The sequence below is a fragment of the Alligator mississippiensis genome, chromosome 11, assembly GCF_030867095.1.
Source record: "Alligator mississippiensis isolate rAllMis1 chromosome 11, rAllMis1, whole genome shotgun sequence".
NCBI classification, from domain to species: Eukaryota; Metazoa; Chordata; order Crocodylia; family Alligatoridae; genus Alligator; species Alligator mississippiensis.
This window is the reverse complement of record NC_081834.1, coordinates 53,781,413-53,804,901: the sequence shown is the minus strand read 5'-3', so window position 1 is coordinate 53,804,901 and position 23,489 is coordinate 53,781,413. Positions and strand designations below refer to the sequence as shown.

At 55.6% G+C, this 23,489-nt stretch overlaps 2 protein-coding genes and 1 long non-coding RNA gene across 4 annotated transcripts; 2 read left to right on the top strand and 1 right to left on the bottom strand.

Annotated features, from left to right (window-relative positions):
- Positions 1-413: 413 nt before the first annotated feature.
- On the top strand, positions 414-2,255 carry RPP21 (ribonuclease P/MRP subunit p21). The gene is made up of 5 exons (XM_014600620.3): positions 414-522; positions 636-736; positions 953-1,035; positions 1,438-1,569; positions 1,779-2,255. The coding sequence occupies exons 1-5, from the start codon at positions 466-468 to the stop codon at positions 1,934-1,936; spliced, it is 531 nt and encodes a 176-aa protein (XP_014456106.1). The 5' UTR covers positions 414-465; the 3' UTR covers positions 1,937-2,255.
- A 4,753-nt stretch (positions 2,256-7,008) lies between these two features.
- Positions 7,009-14,949, top strand: LOC132244094 (uncharacterized). Of its 2 annotated transcripts, XR_009455702.1 has the most exons (4): positions 7,010-7,809; positions 8,139-9,374; positions 12,359-12,590; positions 14,456-14,949. It is a non-coding gene; the product is annotated as an uncharacterized LOC132244094 (long non-coding RNA). The 2 variants fall into 2 exon arrangements; XR_009455701.1 differs by lacking the exon at positions 14,456-14,949 and having other exon boundaries at positions 7,009-7,809; positions 12,359-13,919.
- On the bottom strand, positions 13,975-21,100 carry LOC109280976 (zinc finger protein RFP). The gene is made up of 7 exons (XM_059715090.1): positions 20,681-21,100; positions 19,267-19,362; positions 16,835-17,065; positions 16,430-16,452; positions 15,662-15,774; positions 14,858-14,917; positions 13,975-14,503 (listed from the first exon to the last, which is right to left on the bottom strand). Exons 1-7 carry the CDS (start codon positions 21,098-21,100, stop codon positions 13,980-13,982), a joined length of 1,467 nt encoding a protein of 488 aa, XP_059571073.1. The 3' UTR covers positions 13,975-13,979.
- Between the last annotated feature and the right edge of the window lie 2,389 nt (positions 21,101-23,489).

The window sequence follows — 23,489 nt, the reverse complement described above, 5'->3', positions numbered from 1 at the left end:
TCTACACCCGACGCTTACAGCGCAGTAACCGAATACCTGCGCAGTAGCCTTATAATGCTGTGCAGTCGTGTATTGACCGGCGTGCTACTGTGCAGTAAGCCTCACAAAAAAATCATGCGGGGTGCCAGGGTTCGAATTACGGGGGAGCTCATGAGAGGTGAGAGCCCCCCTGGAAGATTTGCAAATCAGAAGGGGGGGGGGGTCCTCCAATTTAATTAAGGCATCTTGATGGGCAGCCTATTTTTTTTTGCTGCCCCAAGAGTCAAAGTGTCATTTGAACCCTGGCTTGTGCAGTAACTACTACGCATTAATGAACATGTAGACTCAACCTGGGGTGAGTCCATGCAGCAAGTATTGACGAGGCCGGTTGAGTAGAAAACGAGGGGGGACTACATTTCCCAGCGGCCTTTGCGGGGCGGAGCCGGAAGCGGCTCCTGGCTCCCCACGTGCGCAGCGGCGGCGGGGATGGCGGGGCAGGTGAAGGACAAGGAGGCGCTGCAGCGGCTCAGCTTCCTCTACCAGGTGCGGGGACGGGGGGACCCCGCGCGCTGCCCGGGCCCTGGGGGGCTGCAATGGGCCGCGCGGGTCCGAGCCGGGCCCCCGCCTGAGCTCCGCTGCCTCCCTCCCTCCCGCAGGCCGCGCACTGCGTCCTGGCCCGCAGCCCCGACGGGCAGGAGCTGGCGCGCTTCTACTGCCACACGCAGCGCAGCGTCAGCCGCCGCCTCGTCCTCCGGCAGTGAGTGCGGGGCTGGGCTGGGGAGCGGCGCCTGGGGGTGGCGAAGGGCACGCAGGGCCCTTCCCCTCTGGGGTGGGGCTCTCCTCTGCGCCCCCTGCCCCTGTGGGGATCAGGCTGCCGCCCTTTCTCAGGGTCGTTTGGAGGGCCCCTCCTGCTGCTCTCCCCATTTGCAGGACAGCAGCCCTGATCCCTGATCTGTGCTTCTTCCCCCGCCAGGGACCCATCGGTGAAGAGAACCATGTGCAAAGCCTGCTCCTCCCTCCTTGTCCCAGGTGTCAGCGCCACCGTGCGCCAGAGAAGTGAGTGCTGCCCCTGTGTGCGGGGACTAGACCTGCCTGCCGGGGTGGGGAGCTTGAGGTGCCAGCCCCGCTCTGGGTGGGGACCCGGGGCCTTCTGCTAGTGGAGACAGCGGAGATCCCACATGCCTGCCTTTTTTTCCCCCCAGCTCTGGGCAGCAGGCGATGTCTAGGGAGGGGCAGGGACTTTGAACTCCTGGGTTCGTAGCCAGTCTAGTGAGGGGAGTGGGGCTGGTACTTAGTGCAGGGTTGGAAGTTGGGACCCCTGGGTTGTGGGAGGGGTGCGGGGACGTGGGGTGAAGTGGGGAGACTTGGAGCTCAGACTACTGGGCTCTGTGAGAGGAGTGGGCGCCCATGCCTCCCTGTTTGTCTTTGACCCCATCTCATCTTCCTCCCCTTCCCCAGGACGCCGCCGCCAACGCTGGACGATTGTGCGATGCCTCAACTGTGGCCTGACCAAGCGCTTCCTGAACAACCCAGAGTATAAGCTGTGGGCAGAGCAGCCTGAAGCCCTGCTGGAGAACCAGCCTCAGTGTGGTGAGAGAAATGGGGCCAGCATCCAAAGTGTGAAAGGGGAAAGGGAAGATTATTCCCTGGCAGGGGGAAGTAGGGTTTTGGGTGCCAGGCCTATCTGGTGTGGCTCAGTGAGTCAGGAGGCAATCAGGGATTGGTGAGGAGGTAACATTTTGGGGGTGTGGAGCAGTACTACAGGGATCTCTGATGCCGCTGCCTCTTCTCTGTTTCAGATCAGAAGTCCACAGGCCTCCACCAGCCATCCAAGGAGCCTCCAGCACAGAAGGGCAAAGCTTTGAGCAGGACTTTGGGCTTCCAGAGCCAGAACGCCTCGGAGGGAACCCCAGAGTCCACAAGGCAGAAGGGGAAAGGAGATGCAGGTGGCAGATGATGCCCGCACCCTTGAAGTGGCCATCTGCAGAGGGCACTGACTTTTCTGTGTTGTCCCAGTCAGCAAGGACCATGCTGGGAACAAGAAAACTCCAGGAGACTCATTATGAATGAGAGTCAGAGACTGATTTGGAGAGGGAGTGAAAGAGACTTTTTTTCTTTAGAGACTGGCTGGCAAAGGGGAGGCAGGACACGCGGTGTAGGGTCTCTTCCCTCTAAAGGATGCCAGCTGCAGTCCAGCCCCAGGGCCAGTGGAAAGAGTCTGATCTTGCGATGGGGGAGGTTTTGCACCATGAAATAAAATTATCTAGTCACATGCAGCATTTCCCAGCCCTTCTTGTCTGGATTTAAATTAGGACAAAAGTGAAGAAAAGGACAATGGGGGAGAGGGAGCCCTCTGTCCCAGGCTTAGATCTGTGACACAGAAACAAGGGAAGACCGGAGCTTCTGTCTGTGCCCATCACACAGTAACTTGAACACTGCATGTGCTCAACAGCAGGATTGCAAGGAATGTTGGAGGCATCCAAAGGCAGAAGCTTGTTGATTCTGGGTTGAGGGATTCAAAAAACAAGGTGAGGGAAATGGAAGAGATGGAGAGCCAGCCCCTGCTGTCCTGTTTTGTCAGAGCTCCATGCAAGGACTGAGAAGCATCAGCAGAGGTATGGCAGAGGTAGAGACAGGGCAGCACCCAAGTGGTTGGTAAGGTCCACCCAAGGAGACTTAGGAAAGAGAGAGAGGGAACATGTCAGCATAAGAAAAGATTCCTCCCTGGAACAGGAAAACTATCCAGGCTAGAAAGCAGCAAGAAACTCCCCTCCCCACAGCTTGCTTCCCACCTTGTTGCCCCTCCCCACAGCCATGGGATCCTGACAAAGGGGCTCATTCCCTTGTACTTACTCATTGTGATGACTAATGAGCAGTGTGGAGAATCCTCGCTCTCTGGGAGCAGACTGGCCAGCTGCATCTGAGTAGGTGAAGGAGGAGGAAACTGGCATGTGTAGATGCCCAGTGTACCCTCTGCCCTGCCCTTGCTTCCACATCCAATGGCAGCAGAAGGCCACAGCAGGGGTTCTGCCCAGCCGGACCAATTCAGTCAATGTTGGGTAAAGATAGAGCATTGTCACTGTCACTCCAATTGTAGTACCATAGAAAAGTAGGGTTGGAAGGGACCTTGGGAGGTCATCCAGTGTAGCCAAGGGCGATTTGGGTTGCAGGTAGTAGGGGTGCAACAGTGTGGTTACACCCCCATTTTTCTGCTCAGCACCTAGTTAGTGCTGGCTCCTGCCAGAGCTCTGTGTGTGCAGGGAGCTCTGAACTCACCAACTGCTTGATGCAGCTCCGGCAGGAACCACCCCTTTCACATGACTCCAGAGCTCAGTGGACGGACACGGCTACTGTTTGCCCTCTCCCTCCACCACCCTTGCCCCCAACCCACTGAATTCAGCAGCAGGGGAAACAACAGGATGAGCAGCAGCATGAAAGCCTGTTCTCCAGGATCCCACATCTCCCCTGTGCTACCGAACATGTTCAACAGTATAATTTGAACTCAGAGAAAAAAAACTATGGTAAGGGACAGGTGCAAGGGAAGGAAGGGACAGAAGTGACAGGGAAAGAACACAGTGTATGGGAGAATTCTTGTCACGGGATTTCTAGCACTCTCAGGCCCTCTCTACGCTTTGCATGTATCATGAAATTACTGGGTTAAGTTTGAAATTAATTTAGACTGGCTACACATGCAAATGAAGTATCGTGCCATAAAAAGGTCCAACCAGCTATAAAGTTATTGCTGGAAACTGTGTAGTAACTATATAGGTGATTGCTATTGAGTTGGAATGTACACATGTAAGTTAGAAGTTCTGTCAGCTGACTGGACTCCCAGCTGCAGGGGTGCACCATGCACTGCCATGGTTGTGAGGCCTGCAGCTGAAGGGACTCTCAGCCCAGCAGTGCCCTGCAGCTGCAGATGCTGGGTCCCTGGGCACTCAAGGCCTCCAGGGTACATGGTGTGTGCACTCTGGCTGGGAGAGGAAAACAACTGCCAGAGCTTGCTTCTTGCCAGTGCAGAGGGAGCCTGGGATCAGGCCTCCCCATCACCAGTAATAAGGCACAATGGCATCTAATGCATGATTTTACAATCATACCTTGTGCCATGCATGTCTGACGTGGAAGGAGGTGCAATTCCTTGGATCACATATTAGATCCCATCACGCCTTTACCTGCATGTGTAGTGGGAACCTCAAAGACAGACTGGCACAGTTCCCAGCCTTGCCAGCCCCATGTTGTCTGCCCATCCGAATAAAGCCTGTGCCCTGGGCCAGCTAGGGTCTAGACACTGTATTTCCTTGTAGACTTCTGAATTAGTGTGTTAGAGCTGTCTATTTCAACACAGCTTTGGACTTCAGGAAGAAGCAGTTGGTTCAATAGGCAAAGCCACAAACCAAGTCTAACCTGGCTCTGCCCCAGCTCTTAAAGGATGTAGCCCCTGCCAGGTCTATCCCTGAAGGCCAGACCATTCATGCCCAAAAGCCCCTGCATGTGCATCCAGGCAAAGTGTGCTGTTCAGCTCCAAACCCTGCTGGATGATTCTCTACTTTAGGTCTGACCCCTCCAGGCGTTGTTACCAGCTTACACCTCCACAGGGCTCCAAGCAGTCAGAAGCAGCCCTTCCCATGGCTAGAGCTGCAGGCAAGCACCAGGAAGCAGCAGCAGAGTCTTGGCAGAGACAGGGCAGTGCTTGAGTGGAGGATGGGGTCCACCCAAGGAAACTGAGGATTGAAAGGAGGGAGGGGACTCCCTGGATCAAGAGACTCTCATCCATGCTAGAAGAGGCATAAAGACCTTCCCCCTCAAACCACAGCTTGCTTCCCACCTAGTTACCCCTCCCCAAAGGCATGGGATCCTGGCAAGGTGAGGTCATCCCTTTGTACTTGCACATTGTGATGAACAATATGGATAATCCTTGTCCTCTGGGAAAAGCTATGGCCCCACTCTGACCAGCTGGATGTGAAGCAGAAGAATGAGAGGAAACAGTTATGAGTTGGCGTCCAGCGTGTCCCCTGCCCTGCCTCTGCTTCCACGTCTAATGGCAGAGGAGTGCCATAACAGAAGCAGGGGCTCTGCCCCACCCCACCAATTCAGTTAGTACAGAGAGCAAACATACTGTCAATAAATTGTGGCATCATTGAAAAGTAGGGTTGGAAGGGACCTCAGGAGACCATCCCATCTAACCAAGGGCAAATTCAGGGTGGAGGGGAAGGGGGGGCAGGGGTATGACAGTGAAGCCACATTCCCATTTGTCTGAGCTCACCATTTAGTCAGTGCTGGCTCCTGCCAGAGTTCTGTGTGTGCAGGGAGCCCTATGAACTCACAGCTGATTGATGCAGCTCTGGCTGGGACTGTCACTTCCACATGACTCCAGAGCTCAGGGGACGGACCCTACTGCTGTTCACTCTCCTTCCCTCCACCTCCCTCACCACAACCCACTGAATTCAGCAGCAGGAGAAACAACAGGAGGAGCAGCAGTATGAAAGCTGTGGCTATGGCCAGAGGTTGTACTGATCAACTGGGGAGCTCAAATTGCTCACTGCACATTGGTGGCTCAGCCAAGCAGTGGTGTGTCTGCAACCTTCATTGCCTGTCTGCTGGATCCACTGCTGAGTCCAGCCCCTGCTCAGAGCAGGATCATCCCTGTCCAAAGGAACCTAGAGAGTGTTTGTTTAATCTGCTCCTAAAACTACACAATTGTATCTTGTCCTTTGTGGGCAAAGATGATTGCATCCAGTGGGGATGGGGGGAAGAAGAGAGAAAAGAAGTAGGAAAGAAACAGAGAGGGGCGGAGGGGGAGAAGAAGAGAGACAGAGGAAAGAGAAAGGAGAGGGGTGGAGGATAGGTTGTGTGCATACGCTGGTGATTTATAAGCCCGATCTTTACTTTGAACAATCTGCTGCAGCAGGGGAAGAAAAGCACTGAGGCCCGGGTATGAGAGGTTTTTGTTTTCCTGGCCATGCATTTCTTCATTGCTTCTGCTGTGCGTTGCTGTTCGAAGGCCAGTGCCCCATTCTGGATTGATTACCTCCAGGATGGATGGTTGCAAGCCATTTGCTCCCACAACTCCAGGTCAATGTCGAAACTCTTTAGGGACATCTTGAGGGTGTCCTTGTACTACTGCTTTGGTGCGCTGTGGGAGCATACTCCATTGACAGTTTGCCATAGAAGGTTTTCTTTGGCAGGCAAGCGCCAGTCATTTTTGAAAGGTGGCCAGCCCACCTTAGCTGCACCAGTTTCAGTAGAGTGTGAATACTGGGGAGAGCTGATCTTCCAAGCACCTCAGTGTCTGCGATCTTGTTCTGACACTTTATCTTTAGTATCTTTCACAGGCAGCACAGATGGAAGTGGTTTCGTTTCTTGACATGACGCTGGTAGATGGTCCAGGTTTCGCAGGTGTAAAGGAGGGTCAGGAGAATGATGGCTTAAAACTACACACTAGTAAAGCGGGGGGGGAGAGCACAGACACTTGGCTGCTGCAAGGATTGTTCAAATATACTCAAGAGAGCTAAGCCCACCCCTCCAGAGGAAAGCAAAAGCTTCACAGTCCATACCCATCTGAACATGCTGTAAAAGCTCTTCCTGAGCACAAATGTGGGATCAGTCTGACCCCGAATAGAGGGGCAGACCCTCTACCCAGGAACCCACAAGCTTTAGTACCAGGAGGAGCACTGGCACACCCCAGTCAAAAAAACTGGTGTTGGGGGCAGCTCGCACCATTATGCTTCTGAGGTCGGTGAAGAAAATCCTGACACTTGGAGCAAAAGGAGGAGGGAAAGTCCCTTCCTGGCTCCATGTGGCAACAAGAAAGCAGAGAAGTGGGGGGAAATCAAACATTCTCATTTTGCACCGCAGCCTGGTACAGCAAATACAACCCCACACTTCACACCCTCCCGGAGAGCCGGAGCTGCCCTTTCTGCCTGCCCCCACGCCAGCCCCTCTCCTCCTCCTCCCTCACTGAGCTGGTTGCGGAGCTCTGCTTCCCCCTCTGCCGCCGAGCACGCTCCTCCCGGCCCCGCCTGCTCGGCCGCAGCTCCCCCGCCCCGTTGCGGGGTTTGCGGAGCCGGGAAAGCGCCGAGGAGCAGCGCAGCCCCGGGCGCTGCGGGGGGAAGCTGCAGCCAGGCCGGGACGTGCGGACACCGCAGGGCGCGGGGGAGGCAGCGGGGACCGGTGCCTGTAGCTGGGCTCCGCGGACCCCAGAGCAGCCGCTCGCAGCCGGCAAAGGGACATTCTTCACACCGGGACGTGAAGAAGAGCAGTGCGAAGAGCAACGCGCACGACTGAAGCCGGAGGGACGTGTGGGCGCCGGGAGCGCGGCAGTGCCGGGATCTCGCCCGTACCCGCCCCTGGCCCCAAACCCGGTGCGGGAGAGCCGGGCCCGAGACGGCGGCACGAGGCCGGGGAGCGGGGCGGCGGCAGCGGGGATTGCTGCAGCTGCGGCACCGGGCGGGATCCGCTTCCCCGCGCCCGCTCCACGCAAGGGTCTCTCCTTGAGGCTCCTCTTTAAAATGCAGCTGCCTCTGGGCACGGGGCGGGCGGGGCAAGGAAATAGAGGCACAGCAACAAGGACACGCACCCGTGGGCGCTGCCGCACCCAGGAGCTCTGTGGATGGACGACAGCTCCCCCCGAAATCCCCCCGCCCCGTGTTATCCATTGAAGGGGCTGGTGGAGACTCCCGCCGGCTCCTCCCGCCCGGCCGAGCCGCCTGCCCTGCTGCCGCCGCGGAGGCCGGTGTCTGGGGCTGCTGGCGGGACCCGAGGCGGAGCCGCAGAGCCGGAGCTACGAGGGAAGGAGCCGGGGGCAGGAGCCCGGCCAGGGCGCCCCAGGAGGTAGGCAGCGGGGGGGGAAGCCGGGCTCTGCTCTGCTGCAGCAGCCACTGCCTCCTGCTGGGGACAGGGGGGTGCTGCCCCCCCCCCCCCCCCCCCGCAAATGGCTGGGCTGAGGGGACTGTGGGTGGTGGGCCGTGGCAAGAGCAGGGCCAGGGAGCTGGGGGGAGGGGCAGCAGCAGGGCGCAGGGTGGGGTTGTGCAGGGAGTTAGGGGCCTTTCATTTTAATCACCCATGGGGGGGGGAGTTATCAGAGAATTTGCGACTTTTGTCAGTGAGTGGTTATAATTCACTCTGCACAATCATGCAGTTCTGTTCTTTTCATTGGGCAGGACTCAGACACCTCCAGAGTGTTATCCAGGATGTGCCAGGTTCAATTTGGTGACATCCACACACACCCTGCCATGTGGTACCCATCCATTGTCTGCACTGATGTCCTGAGGCTGGTGAATTTTTAACTAACTTTATTTTTTAATTGGAGAAATGAGAGGGTGTCCGGCACTGGTTTCCCTTCAGTTGTTACAACCCTCCCTGGGAGCTGCCTGGGGACTCCTTGGGGACGGGGGGATAGTAGCGCGTGGACAGACTCTGTTCCCCTCGGACAGAGCCCACGTGGCATGCTCTGGAGGGCAGGCCCTGCTCACGGGATCTGCCATGAGCAGCCACTTCCTCCACCCGATGCTCCCGGCGCGTTGCACAAGTCTCAGTAATGCGCATTGCATTAGTGCCGGGGGCTTCAGGGGCTAATGCTGGGTTCAGAGGGGACGTGGTGGCACCGCCCGAGTCCAGGGAGCACGGCCAGGACCTCCTTTTGTATCTGAGCACCTCCTTCCCCTGTCTCTGTCCAGGCCTGGCTACCAAATGCCGTGCTGCGCTGGTCCTGAATTAATGCTGCTCTTTCTGAGGCATCTCACTGTAGCCATAGCTGTAGCTGTAGCTGTAGCTGTAGCTGTACTGCTGGGCTGTGATACTTCAGGACTCGTGTCTCACTTCTGAGTTTCTACATTTCAGTGCCCAGAGACCAGACCTGTGTCTTGTCCGGCCCAGCTGCCTAAGACTGGCTGGCACTTTACACTGTTGACTGCGGTGGATTCAAGGCCGTGTTATTTTCTGTCAGTGCATGTCCCTGACAGTCTGCACTTCCCACTGGTTGCAGTGTTGCCTTGTGGCACCTCCCTAGGACCGGCTCCATTTTTCTATGTGCTCTTCCTGCTGGGCAGGAGCTGGCTCCACAATCCAGCTGGAAACTGGCTGCTTGCTGCTCCAGCTGTGTTCAGCGCACACTATTCGGTGCTGCGTCCAGGCAAGGGTGCGCTGTACTGGGAGCTGCTGGTCCAGCGTGAGCACATGGGCTTTCCTGATGTCACGCTCACAGCGCACCCTCAAGCAGCCCTCTCGGTTATGGTGCTGGGAAGAGACTCCAGCTTCTCCCCTCCAAGGAGAACTGACCCAAGGAGTTTTCCTTCCCGCAGGAACAAATTCAGACTTGGCTGCAGCTGCTAAGGGGAGAGAGGGAGAGGCTTGAAACACTGTGAGGGAGTGAAAGCCAGAAACACCAGGAATACCAGGTGGGTGGTGCTGGGGTCCGGCTGACAGGGGAGAGGAAGGAAGGGATGTGTCCTGCTCTGCATGTTTGGTGGGACAGTGACCGTGGCATTTTGTGACCATGTGTTGCAGTGTGGTGTGGCAGGTGCACGCAGGCAGGGCTTGCAAACCCACAGTGATGAGCAGGAATCTGGGTTTTCTGTTTGCAGTGAGAAAATGTGGATTTCTCATTTAAAGGGGAACACCATGGCAAATGGCAGGTTTCCCCTTGTAGGCTAGCAGAGTTGCAGCCTGCTTGGGGTTGGGGGGTGGGAGGAGGACAGTCACGGGCAGGGGGAACCATGTGCATGCGCTCATGGGCAGACATGCTTGGTAGCCAGGCAGTGTGGTGGAGAGCAGCTTCCCCAGCTCCCTGTGGGTAAGTCTATGGGGGGCATAGGCAATGCGGGGAGAATGGGGGGGGACGAAGATTGAGGTGGCAGCAGTAGTTCTTGCCAAGCCCCCAGACTGAGGGAGGGAGTGGGACAGGGTTCGCTGCTGGGGCTGAGGGTACTGCCAAGCTGGGGTGGTGTATGGGACCTGGGGCCAGGGCAGTAATGTAAAACTGCAGGGCCCCGAGGATGGAAGTACGGGTGGCTTGGTGGGATGGTGCAGGGGCTAGCAGGGGAGGTGGCTCCCCACTGTTGCACGCACTTCTGGGGTGGGATCTGGCACCATAGGCGATGCACTGCAGGGGCACATGGGCGCATATGCTCCTCCATATTTCTGTGCCCACAGTGTTGCACGGGACTGAAGCTGGCCAGATGGGCATGGGCAGAAGCCACCTTAATGTCCCAGCAGGCAGAACCTGGCTTTGGAGGGCCCCCCAACTCCACCTCCCCACCAGGGTACAACCAGAGCCCAGCGTGCAAGCAGCTCACAGTGGGAGGAGGTGAGGACAGTGCAGCCTGCCCCCGCTCTGTTACTCCTTGTGCTGCTGGCAATACAGGAGCATTGGCGGGGGCACCGAGTCTCACCGCTCCACTCTGCCTTCCCGTGCCAGGTCTTGCCTGCTGGGTCATGAAGGCAGATCCTGCTCATGCTAGTGTGGCCAAGCTGCAGCCCCGTGCCCTGCTGTGAGTGCATAAACTTGGGGGAGGCCATATGCCCCACCCCATTCCCCCTCTTACGTCCCACTGGGAACAGGGAGCTGTGGAGTGAGGGGCACCAGTGGGGAAGTGGGGCTACAGGTCAGGAGTTAGTGGCATCCGCAGGGGCAGGGGGCTGCAGGTCGGGATTGAGGGGTCCCGTCAGGGCTGGGGGATGTCTGTGGCTTCTGAGTCAGGAGCATGAGCATATCAGGGCTGCTCAGCACCAGGGGAGACTGATCCTCCATCCTTGTCAGTGAAGTGGGCAGGGGGTCTCTGGTTTTCTATGATTAAAAAAACAAACTTAAATCCAAAAATATATAGGTATTTAGAAATATATAGGTGTTTAGAAATGATTTTATTATAATGATTAAGGTAATGGTAGTCTTCCAAATTGCTTTAAAATTGTAAATATATCAATAAAACATTGTGTTCAGCTGATACCTATGTATATACATAGCAGTGTTTCACTTTAATTCTTGAAAAACGAGGATTTTGGGTTTATATAATAAATTCATAGATGTTAGGGTTGGAAAGGACAGTCATGATGCATAGGAGGTGCACGTGCACCCCCTGAGAGCGCTGGTGCACCCCCTCACAGCCAGCACTCCCTGCTTAGGCAATGGGCAGGGAGGGCAGGCGGGAGCATCGGTGTCCCGCCTGCGAGCGCCAGCCGGGGAGTGGGAGCGCTGGATGAAGTGCCACGGCCACTTCCGGGAACACCATGGTTGTTTTCCTGGTCGGCAGTCAGCCATGGGAGGGTCCCCCTCCCCCTAGTCGGTGAGATTGGCTGCAGGTGCCTCCATTTTTCTGAGCAGGGACCGGGACTTTTCCCCCACCAGTATTCAGGATGGACTCGGGGGAGATTTGGCCAGGCCTAGGGTGGACCGAGTTAGGGAACTTCTGGAGGGGCTCGACATGTTCAAATCAGCAGGTGCAGATGCTCTCCACCCCAGGGTGCTGAGGGAATTGGCAGAGGTCATTGAGGGGCCCCTGGCACAGCTTTATGAGCGCTCGTGGTGCTCTGGCCAGGTGCCAGAAGACTGGAAGGCCAATGTGGTCCCCATTTTCAAAAAAGGGAGGAGGGAGGACCCAGGCAACTATAGACCCATTAGTCTTACCTCGGTCCTGGGGAAGCTCTTTGAGAAGATTATCCAGGAGCACATCTGCGAGGGACCAGCAGCGGGAGGATGCTCAAGGGCAAACCAGCATGGGTTTGTTAAGGACAGGTCCTGTCAGACCAACCTGATTGCCTTCTATGATCAGGTCACAAAATCATTGGACGCGAGTGTCACGGTGGATGTAGTCTTTCTGGACTTCAGGAAGGACTTTGACACTGTCTCCCACCCCATTCTCATTAAAAAGTGAGGTGGACTGTGCCATTGATGCCTACACAGTCAAATGGGTCATAAATTGGCTAGGGGGCTGCACCCAGAGAGTGGTGGTGGATGGGTCATGTTTGATTGTAGGGATGTGGGCAGTGGAGTCCCCCAGGGCTTGGTCCTCCGGCCCGCACTGTTCAATTTCTTTATTACTGACTTGGATGAGGGGGTGAAAAGCACCCTGTTTAAATTCGCTGATGACACCAAGATTTGGGGTGAGGTGGGCACGCTAGAAGGGAGGGACAGGATACAAGTGGACCTGGACAGGCTACAGGGGTGGGCGATTGTGTATAGGATGGGATTCAACACTGACAAGTGCAGGGTGCTGCACTTGAATAGGAAGAACCAGCAGCATACCTACTGGCTGGGGAACTCCCTTCTCAAAAGCACAGAGGCAGAAAGGGATCTTGAAGTCATTATCGATTCTAAAATGAACATGGGCTGCCAATGTGAGGATGTGGTCAGCAAGGCTAACGGCACTTTGTCATGCATCCACAGATGCAGCATGAGCAGGTCCGAGGAGGTGATCCTCCCCACCATGTGACACAAGTCAGGCCGCAGTTGGAGTACTGCATCCAGTTCCGGGCACCACACTTTATGAGAGATGTGGCCAGCATCAAGAAGGTCCAGAGGAGGGCCACTCGCATCATCCGGGGACAGCAGGGCAGACCCTACGAGGAGAGGTTATGGGACCTGAACCTGTTCAGCCTTCACAAGAGAAGGCTGAGAGGTGACCTAGTGGCTGTCTACAAACTTACCAAGGGAGAACAGCAGGGAATGGGAGAGACCCTGTTCACCCATGCACCTCCTGGAGTAACAAGGAATAACGGCCATAAGTTGTTTGAGAGTAGATTCAGGCTGTACATTAGAAGACACTGTTTCACTGTCAGGGTGGCCAGGAGTTTGATCCAACTTCCAAGGGAAGTGGTGCTGGCTCCTACCCTGGGGGTCTTTAACAGGAGGCTTGACAATTACCTAGCTGGGGTCATATAAGTCCAGTATTCTCTCCTGCCAAGGGTGGGGGGTTCGACTTGATGATCTACTTAGGTCTCTTCCAGCCCTACATCTATGAATCTATGAATAAGGTTCTTAATTGACTACAGAATATTTGGAAACACAGAGCACTTCTATGTGAGGCTAGTGTAACCCAGAAGATTTCCAGCATAAAACTCTCCTGTTGCTCTAATTGCTTAAAAACTGGTTTGCAGAAAATCAAAACAGCAAATGCTTTCACCTCTAGTCCTGATTGACCTTCAATCTCAGTTTGTGTGGTCAACATCTAGAGTTGGAAAAGCCCAACATGAAGGTTAGTGGAGTTTCTGCACCACCATCGGTGCCATGCTGCTGCCCCAAGGGAGGGAGGAGGCTTGTGGGTGAATAAGAGCTTGGCCTGTTACACAAATTGCCAATCGCTTAAATTACAAGCGAGACTTTATTAAGGGGGATAAGGCAAGGTATCATGTTTATTGATTACATGAGTTAGACATAGAGGTTTGGGCACACCATTCATACAAACACACACAAATCATTATACATATTATTACACAGGCATATACATACTCAAAACAACCATTTTATCCACACATGCACCAGATATAGTTACTAGCAATAGTTGTTCAGTATTAGCCCAGGATGGCTAACCCAGGCTTATTGAGTAGATGATGATGATTTGAAGATAGCAGATTTGAAGATAACAGCTGGAGCGAGGTGAACAGATGTATCTGTGCTCCCATGAAACATCAGGAGAGAAAGAGACTCACACAACTTGGCATTTTTTAAGTGTTATTTTATAGGGATGGGCATTCTTTGTTTTAGTGCTTTGGGTTTTTTTTATACCCAGCTTCTGTTTTTGTGGTTGGGTTTTTTTTTGTCTTCAGTTTATCTTAGCCTTGGAGTGTTCTCGTTGCCCCTCTGGCAGGATGGGTGCATTCCTTTTCCTTGTTATCTTCATTGTGCCCTAGGCCTAAAAGGGATTCTTCAGCTATTTAGTTATTAATTAGTTTCTGAGTGGTAACTTACATTTGGTGCCTTGTTGCTTACATAAACAGTTAGATCTGAAGCCTGAGTGCCCCGTTTCCCCACATATGGGATCCATTCCACAGCTCTTCCCCAACATCACTCAATGGCACAGTCTGAGCTCAGATCTAACCCCCCAAACCCAGAGCCAGAACCAGGGCCGGATTCTGTCCCCAGCGAAGGAGGCCGGTGGGAAGGTGAAGATCGGGACCTCGGTGTCAGCATCGAGAAATGACACCCACCCCCCTGCACAGTCCAGACAGACCCGCACCCTCCTGGGTGCCTGGCGCAGGGACAGTGGGGTGGGAGCAGTGGCCGTGAGTGCCTGGAATTGATCCCCACAGCGCTGCACCGCCCAGATCCCCGCCTCGGGGCTAAATCTGATCCCTCCCTTCCTCCTCACAGACTCCCTGGCGACCCCCACGGCCCAGGCTCCCTGCCCCACCTCCACCTCCCAGCAGTGTCTCCCGGAGGTGAATCCCTCATGGCCCAGCACACATGAGTACAAATCAAATCTCTCAGGCTTGGCGGGCAGAGGCTGCTGTGTGTCTGCCCATCTCACACTTCTTCTATCCGCAGACAGGACGAGCCTGGGATTAGCTGTGTCTGGATCCAGAGTCACCGTCACTGGCAGAGAGAATGGCAGCGTCAGGGCAGAGCTCAGCCCGGGGCAGACGGACCGTTCCTCCCCCTCCCCACCAGCCCTGTCCTGCCTGGGACTGTCCTGGGCCCCTGGAGCTGCCTCTGCCCTGGACCCTGGAGGCTGAGCACAGATGGCCCCGCAGCTCCTCAGCCTGGCACGGGGGAAAGGGAGGAGCCAACGCATAGGCAAGGACAGGAAAATCCCAGCCCAGCGCTCCAGGTCCCAGTGCAGAGGGGTTTGGTGCTGGGCTGGGAGAGGGTTTGACTCTTGCGTGAGGGACGGCCGTGGGCTCTGCAGGATCATTCTGTTAATGCTGGGACCAGCTCCCCAGCACTTACCCTTTATGAATGATCCCTGTAGTCCCCCTTTGCCCTTCTCCAGGTTGGATGGCAGCGTCTCTGCAGGGGAAAGGGGCACAGACATTATACCTCCGGTGTCTGGTTCATGCTTAAAGCTGGGACCTGCCTTGGTCCTGAGCCCCTGAGACTGAGCAGAGATACCAGGGTAGCTCCTCCCTTTGCTGCTGGGACTGTGGCTGCAGAAGCTGCCTCCACATCTTCCTGCTCCCCTGAAGAATGGCCTCCTCCCCCAGGACAGGGCGGGAGGGAGCTGCAGGTGCAGGCAGAGGAGTAGGGGAAGACATGTAACAGCCACGGACCCGGGGGAGCTCAGTGAACATCCCATCCTGCCCACTTGGGCCCTGGGGAGGAGGGGGAGCCCATGGGAAGGTGATAAGCTTCACAACTCTCTTGTTCACTGGCTGAGGGGACAGAGAAGGGCTTGCACTGGGTGGGGAAGTCCAGGGGTCCAGACAGAGTTGTCCTCTGCTCCAGCGGCCCCTGTGGGGGTGCAGGATACCAGAGGTGCAGCTTTACTCAGGACACCCCCTGCCTGACTGCTCTGCGCCCTCCCTGCTCCTCTCCTGGCCCTTGGGAACCCGCTCCCCTGCACTGCTGGCGGCAAGTAGCAGGCTCCAAACCTAACAGCCTGCCACATGTTTAATTTTAACTCTTAAGTTTGGTGGCCTGACATGAGGCACTGGGGGTTTGCTGTGTGTGGGGCAGGGCCCCACAGCTCCCATCACCCCTGGCTTCCCATTCTCTATGACCCCAGAGGAATCCCATGAGCCCTCTTCTCAGTACCTTGGAACTTCAGAGTCTCCTGTAGAGCTAGCGTTTGTCCAGACAAGATGCTGAGTCTTGTTTCCAGCTCTGGGCAAATCCCCTCTGGCAGCTGGAACTGCTCCTTCCTGCACCTGGGAAAAACAAGTCTGTGTTATTTCATTTTCATTTTACAGCTCAGCTTCATGGTAAAAACATTGGGTGGATGGAGGCACCTAGACACTGACTCTGTTCATGTGCCTCAGCCCCAGGGGCAGGGGCAGCACAGACAGTGGCCATCACAGGCGACATGTAGGAGGGGCATAGGCAGGCATGTGCCCCACCTGCCAGGGCCAGCGGTGCCTGCAGGAGGTCACCGGCTGTGGCCTCACAGACAACACCACTGGCAGCACCTGCGAATGCCCCACCAGACTCAGGAGGCACCAGTTGCCCATGGTGGCTGTGGCAGCTCCCCAAGCAGGAACTGATAAGTTTTCTTCAGCTCCAACATGTCCAGGACATTTCCTGGGATCAGAAAGGAGCAGAGACTTCACGGGTAGTTGGCTCAAGCTCTGGTGGCCAGGACTATTTCCTGGGGACAAGAGGGGGAAGGTCCAGATTACACTTTGCAGACTTCAGGCTGACAGTGCCCAAAGCTGTCACTTCCCTGAGGAGAAGAGGGGGACGTTCATGCTTCCACCCTCTGGGGCAGTCCCAGTGCTTGGTGTGCTGTGGTGCCCTGCAGAGATGTGCCCATTGCATTGTCTCCAGGACCCTTCCCTCTATGGGGAGTCAAGTGGAGCCACGTACCTGCTCAGTGTGCTCCTCATGTCCTAAAGTGAGAGAAAAAGATGCAAGAGTGAGCTCAGTGCAACGCATCACACCTGGGGACCCCCTGCCCGAGGGGACATACTTGTCCTCAGACTCTAACTGCTGCACACAGAAGGATGTGGGGAAAGTTCAGCCCCTTTATATGCCACGATTTAGTGACCCCCAAGAGGTGTAATAGGACAACCATGCACCTTGGGCAGTGGCCATGCACAGGGCAGCAGGACCTGGGGCTGATATTCTACATCTCCCATCACTGCCACCATATGTCTGCCTGAGGCTGTTGCCCTACTTGCTCCTCCTCAGTTATGCACCTGGTCCTGGCAAACCCAAGATTAACCCTTTCCCTCCCCTGCACTGGGACTGGAGACATTTCATGTGCCTCACCTGCAGGAGGTCACTGGCGGCCTGCTGGCACTTCCCCTCCAGCTCTCTTATCAGGCTGTTGAGGTGGGAAATCTCCTCGGAGAGTTGGGTGACAGTCTCCCCCTGACTCTCTTCAATCCTGCTCTCCAGCTCTCCCAGCTCGGCCAGCACAAGTCGCTCTTGTTCCTCCAGAAACTGGCGCAGTTGCTCAAATGCAGCCACAATCTTCTGCCTCTCAGCTGCTGCCTTTTGCTGCCATGAACAGAGAGAAACCACGTCAGGGAGGGCAGCCACTTTGGGGAGAGTCAGGGCATGGTTTGTAAGGCCCCATGGTCCTGACTGTCCACATGGCTGGGACCCCCCAACCTCCCACCGTCTGCAGCAGAGCTGGGGGTTGCTCACGTCTGGGGCCCTGCCTGGGATCTCTTCACTCCTCATTTTGCAAAGGTTTTTACTGTTTCCCTGAGAGCCAGGACCTGACAGAGGGAAGAAGTCGATGGTTCTCAGCAAGGAAAGCTTTCCTTTCATCATCAGTAATCCTGGTTGTCTCTGTTTAAAATTCTAAAATTCTCTGATATAAACCCAAAATCCATGTTTTACAACAATTAAAGTGAAGCATCATTTTATATATATAGGTATCAGCAGAAAACAAATTTTTATTGATATATTTACAATTTTAAAGAAATTTGGAAGAATACCATTGCTGTAATCACTATAATAAAACCATTTCTAAATACCTCTATATTTGGGGATTTAATTGATTTTTTTTACTCATAGAAAATCAGAGATCCCCCCTCCCACTTCACTGACCAGGATGCAGGTTCAGCCTCAGCTGTCCCTCCCACTGGTCAAGCCTCAGCTGTGCCTCCCCTGGTGCTGAGTATCCCTGATATGCTGATGCTCCTCACTCATAAGCCACAGACATCCCCCAGCCCTGACGGTACCCCTCAGTCCTGATCCGCAACCTATGGAGGGTGGAGCTGGGCAGTGAGACTCATCCGCAGCCCCCTGGCCCTGCTGATGCCACTCACTCCCGGACCTGTAGCCCACCTCCCCCACTGGTGCCCCTCACTCCACAGCTCCCTGTTCCTAGTGGTGCATAAAAGGGGGTATGGTGTGGGGCATATACTCCCACCGATATTATGCACCCGTGGCAGCGCACTGGGCTGCAGGCTGGCCACACCAGCATGGGCAGGATCTGCCTCCATGACCCATCAGGCAGGACCTGGCACAGGAAGCCATAGTGGATTGGTGAGACTCAGTGCCCCTGCCAATGCACCTGTGTTGCCAGCAGCACGAGGAATAACAGAGCTGTGGCAGGCTGCACTGCCCTCACCTCCTCCCACTGTGAGCTGCTTGCATGCTGGGCTGTGGCTTTACTCTGGAGGAGAGATGGTGTTGGGGGCAGTACATGTGGCCTAAAGGGAGCAGCAGTGGTGGCCAGGCCATGGTGGCAGGGTAGACCTGTGGCCAGGTGTGCGAGCCATTGTGGCGGGAGGATGTGAGGACAGCGTGGTTGCTCCCCAGGCTTGTTACTCCTTTGCGTGTGGCTGGTGCTGGGGCAGGGGTAGCAGCAGCAATGATTCTCACTGCCCTGCTCCTCCCTCCAATGCTGGGTCCTGCCTCCTGGGCTGTGGAAGTGGCTTCTGCCCATGCCAATCTGGCCAGCTGCAGTCCCATGCCCCACTGTGGGCACAGAAATCTGGAAGGGCAGGTGTGCTCATGTGCCCCTGCAGTGCATCGCCTCTGGTGCCAGATCCCTCCCCAGGAGTATGTGCAACAGTAGGGAGCCCCTAGGTCCTTGGCATGCTAGCCCCTACACCATCCCACCAAGCTGCCCATACTTCCATCCCCAGGGCCCTGCAGTCTTCTATTACTGCCCTTGCCCCAGGTCCCATATACCCCCCCAGCTGGGCAGTGGCCCCAGCCCCAGCAGTGAGCCCTGCCCCACTCCCTCCCTCAGTCTGGGGGCTCGGCGAGACCTGCTGCTGCCATCTCAATCTTCCCCCCAACACTCTTCCCGCATCGCCTATGCCCCCCAAAAGACTTACCCACAGGGAGCTGGGGCAGCTGCTCTCCACCATGCTGCCTGGCTGCCAAGTGCATGTGCGCCCATATGTGCATGCACGTAGTGCTCCCTGCACCGATTGTCCTCCTCCCAATCCCCCCAGCCTCAAGCAGGCTGCAACTCTGCCAGCCTACAAGGGGAAACCTGCCATTTCCCATGTTTTTCTCCTTTAAAGGAGAAAATCCACATGTTCCCACTGCAAATGAAAAACCCAGATCCCTGCTCATCCCTGATGAGTGGATTTGTAAGACCTGCCTGCGTGCACCTGCCACAACACCCTGCAACACAGTCACAAAATGCCACGGTCACTGTCCCACCAAACATGCAGAGCAGGACACGTCCCTTTCTTCCTCCCCCACATCAGTCTGACCCCAGCACCACCCACCTGGTATTCCTGGTGTTTCTGGCTTTCACTCCATTGCAGCGATTCAAGCCTCTCCCTCTCTCCTCTTAGCAGCTGCAGCTGAGTCTGAATTTGTTCCTGAGGGAAGGAAAATACTTTGGGTCAGTTTTCCTTGGAGGGGAGAAGCTGGAGTCTCTTCCCTGCACCATAATCAAGAGGCCTGCTCGAGGGTGCGCTGGGAACACGACACCAGGGAGGTCCATGTGCTCAGGCTGGACCAGCAGCTCCCAGTACAGCGCACCCCTTTCCTGGATGCAGCATTAAATAGTGGGCGCTTAACACATCTGGAGCAGCAAGCAGCCAGTTTCCAGCTGGATTGTGGAGCCAGCTCCTGCCCAGCAGGAAGAGCACATAGAAAAATGGAGCCGGTCCTAGGGAGGTGCCACAAGGCAACACTGCAACCAGTGGGAAGTGCAGACTGTCAGGGACATGCACTGAACAGAAAATAACACGGCCTTGAATCAAGCATGGTCAACAGGTCAGAGTGCCAGCCAGTCTTAGGCAGCTGGGCCGGACAAGACACAGATCTGGTCTCTGTGCACTGAAATGAAGAAACTCAGAAGTGAGACACCAGTTCTGAAGTACCACAGCCCAGCAGTACAGCTACGGCTACGGCTACGGCTACGGCTACGGCTACGGCTACAGTGAGATGCTTCAGAAAGAGCAACATTAATCCAGAACCAAATCAGCACAGCATTTTGTAGCCAAGCCTGGACAGAGACAGGGGAAGGAGGTGCTCAGATACAAAAGAAGGTCCTGGCCGTCCTCCCTGGACTGGGACGGTACCACCACATCCCCTCTGGACCCAGCATTAGCCCCTGAAGCCCCCGGCACTAATGCAATGCGCATTACTGAGACTTGTGCAAAGTGCCGGGAACATCGGGTGGGGGAAGTGGCTGATGGTGGCAGATCCTGTGAGCAGTGAGTGCCCTCCAGAGCATGACACATGGTCTGTCTACAAAGGGAAACAGAGTCTGTCCACACACTACAATCCCCCCATCCCCAAGGAGTGTCCTGGCAGCTCCAAGGGAGGTTTGTAACAACTGAAGGGAAACCAGTGTTGGACACCCCTTGGTTTCAAGACACAGCCCTTCACATACAAGTGTGGGTCATTGCTGCCACAGTGGCATTGGAGGAAGTTCAGCTGCTCTGCGTGTCCAGAGCCAGGGGAGCGGCTTTCCTGCTCCATCTGATTTCAAAAGGACTTGATGACAAGGGCAGTTTGGTCCTTCTCGCCTCCTTCCAGTAGGGTTGTTTGCACAGAGGCTACAACAAAACAGCCTCTGTGTGCAGCAATGCAGTTGTGCAGTGGCCATGGGGGAGAAAGACCCAGTGCCAAAAAGGAAGTATAAGTCCCAGCTAGCTGGACAGCTGGACTGGGCCCGCGCGCCTGTACCTTGCACTGCTGCGCAGCCTCCTGGATGGGAGCCACAGGGTGAGCTCGGTGCACCCGAGACTCCCGGCAGATCACGCACATCAGGACCTGGTCTGTCTCGCAGAAGAGCTTCAGAGCCTCCCCGTGCTGCTCGCACACCATCTTGCCCCCGGCTCCCTCCACGGACCCCACGTTCAGGCCCTTGACCACTTCGACTACATTCGCCAGCTGCCTGTTTGGGCCCAGGAGCCTCTGGGCAAAGGTCTGTCTGCACTGGGGGCAGGTGACGTCCGTCTCGGCCCCCTCCCAGCACTGGGTGATGCAGGCTCGGCAGAAGTTGTGCCCGCAGCCCAGGATCATCACCGGGTCCCTGAACAACTCCAGGCAGACGGGGCAGGTCACCTCATCTCGGAGGCTTTGTAGAGATCTCTCAGCCGCCATGGCTGTGAGCAGGGCAGTCAAGGGGCTAGTTTCACTTCCCTGAGCTCAGGGCTGAGCTCACCCTGGGGCGTTTCCTTTCTGGGAAATCACTAGATTGTTGCTTACCTGGCAGGAGCCCGGGGGTAAAGATCCAGCCCTTGGATTGCGGGGAAATCTGGTAACCCTTTGTGGAGCAGCAGCTCGGCACAACTCCAATGAAAAGAACAGGGACCTTCTAGATCATCAGGCTCATCCCCCCTATATCGGGCAGGAAAGACCACTGGAGCCAGATGACCCCACCAAGATGGGTGTCAAGACACTTTTTGAAAATTGCCAGGGTTGGTGACTCAGAGCTGTCAGGATTGTTATTTGGGGCTGGGAAGTGCTGAAAAACTCCTATTCACTTGAACATGTTTAGTTTTCCATGGGGGCATGAGGTGAAGGCATGTTGGGAGTTCTTATATGGGAATAATGAAAGTGGGAGGAGGGAGGCCCAACTGTCCTGGTGATCATTCAAAAAGCATCAGAGATCTTGTTTGATCATCTGATTGATCTGTTCTGTTTGTCCGTCTGTCTGTGGGTGACAGGCAGGTGTGGCAAGAAGTTTGATTTCTATCCTTTTAAGAGCTCTTTCTGGAAGTGGGAGATGAATTGAGGGCCACAGTCCCAGCATTCCCTTCATTCACCCAAGTAGTTATTTTATTAAAGAAGTTGAAATTCCTTTGACATTATTTGCTTCTCATAAACCCATGCTCGTCACATGTAGGCATCGGTAAGAGGAAAGGCTGATCATAGATGGCCTTCTTTAGGATGTCCTCCAGTAACTTGCCAGGTACTGTTGGAAGGCTAACCAGTCTGTTCTTCCCTGGGGCTTCCTGCTTGCCCCTTTTAAAAAGGGGCACTACACTGGTGGAGAGCAGCTCCCACAGCTCCCTGCAGGTCAGTCTATGGTGGGGGCATTGGTGATGCGGAGGAGGAGATGGGGGGGAGGGGGATTGAGGCGGCATCACCAGTTCTCACAGAGCCCCCACAATGAGGGAGGCAGGGAGGCAGGGTTGGCAGCTGGGGCTGGGGGTACTGCCCAGCTGGGGTGGTGCACGGGGCCTGGGGCCATGGCAAGAATGTGAGACTGCGGGGCACAGCTGGGGAGGGGATGGAGCTACAGGTGGCTCAGCTGGATGGGGCAGGGGCTGGCAGGGGAGCTGGCTCCACACTGTTGCACGTACTGCCAAGAAAGGGGCCAAGGTGAAGCAGAGGTTGGGTCTGTGGCACGCGCCCCGCCTCTCCATGGCGGGACGCGTGGCACTCATGAAGACGCTGTGGCAACCAGTACTTCTGTACACTGCATTGGTCTTCCCCCTCTTCTCCAAGTGCGTCACCCACAGAACGCAGAGAGCTGTGTGCATTTTCTTCTGGGGATCCAGAATGGAGAAGGTGGCAAGAAAAACCCTACACAAAAAGAAAAGGGCCAGGAGCAGGGGATGCCAGACATCCACCTGTTCCTACAGGCAGGGTACATGAGCCAGATCTGCAAGCTGGCTACTGGGCCAGCAACCAAAACAGCCTGTCTTGTTAATTATTCAACAGGTCACCTCCTGAGACCGTGGGGGTGTACGCTCCAGCCAGAGGGAGACCATGCACCATGGAGCAGCCCTGAATCTACAAGGGAAGAATGAGGTCCAGAGCAAGGATGGGCTAGAGAAGGAAAGCCCAGAGACCATGTCCAACCACAGCAAGATACACAAGGCAGTCAGAGACAGGGATGGGCAATCAACCATGGAGCTGCTCCCTGATGACGACTGCCGGGCCATCTGGGATCAGATCTCCACAAGGACCTACATAAAGACCACAGAGACCTGACCTGGCTCATAGCTCACTGTGCGCTCCCAGTGAAGGCACGGGGGCACAGAGCGAGGCGAGACACTAGACCCAACTGCCGCACGGAAAGCTGCAGAGGTGAGAACGAGGCCATCAACCACTCCTGTGACTCTGCCCCTATGCCAAGGGAGTCTGGGAAAAGGTAAGCCGGCTCCTGGAGGAAGTAACAGGACTCAGGCTGATGACAAGGGAGGTGGCGCTTTATGGACACCTGACTAAACATCAGGGGTCCCAGACAACCCACTTCGACCAGTCTGTGTCCTGCATCAGGGGTGCCCTGTGGCAATGCAGGAACCTCCTGATGTAGAGAAACACCGAGCTCAAGGAAACAGACTGTGTTAAAATGTTTCTAAGCAAACTCCAGTCTTACCACTGGAAAGCAGAGGGAGAGGATGGAGAAAACGCATCCAACTCCACCTGGAAAAGGAAAATGGGGCACAGGCTATTCAAAGACCCCCGGGGAGGGGAAGTGGGAAAGGAAAAGGGAGAGGACAGTGATGCAACTGGACCTGGAGACAGCGAGAAGGGCAAC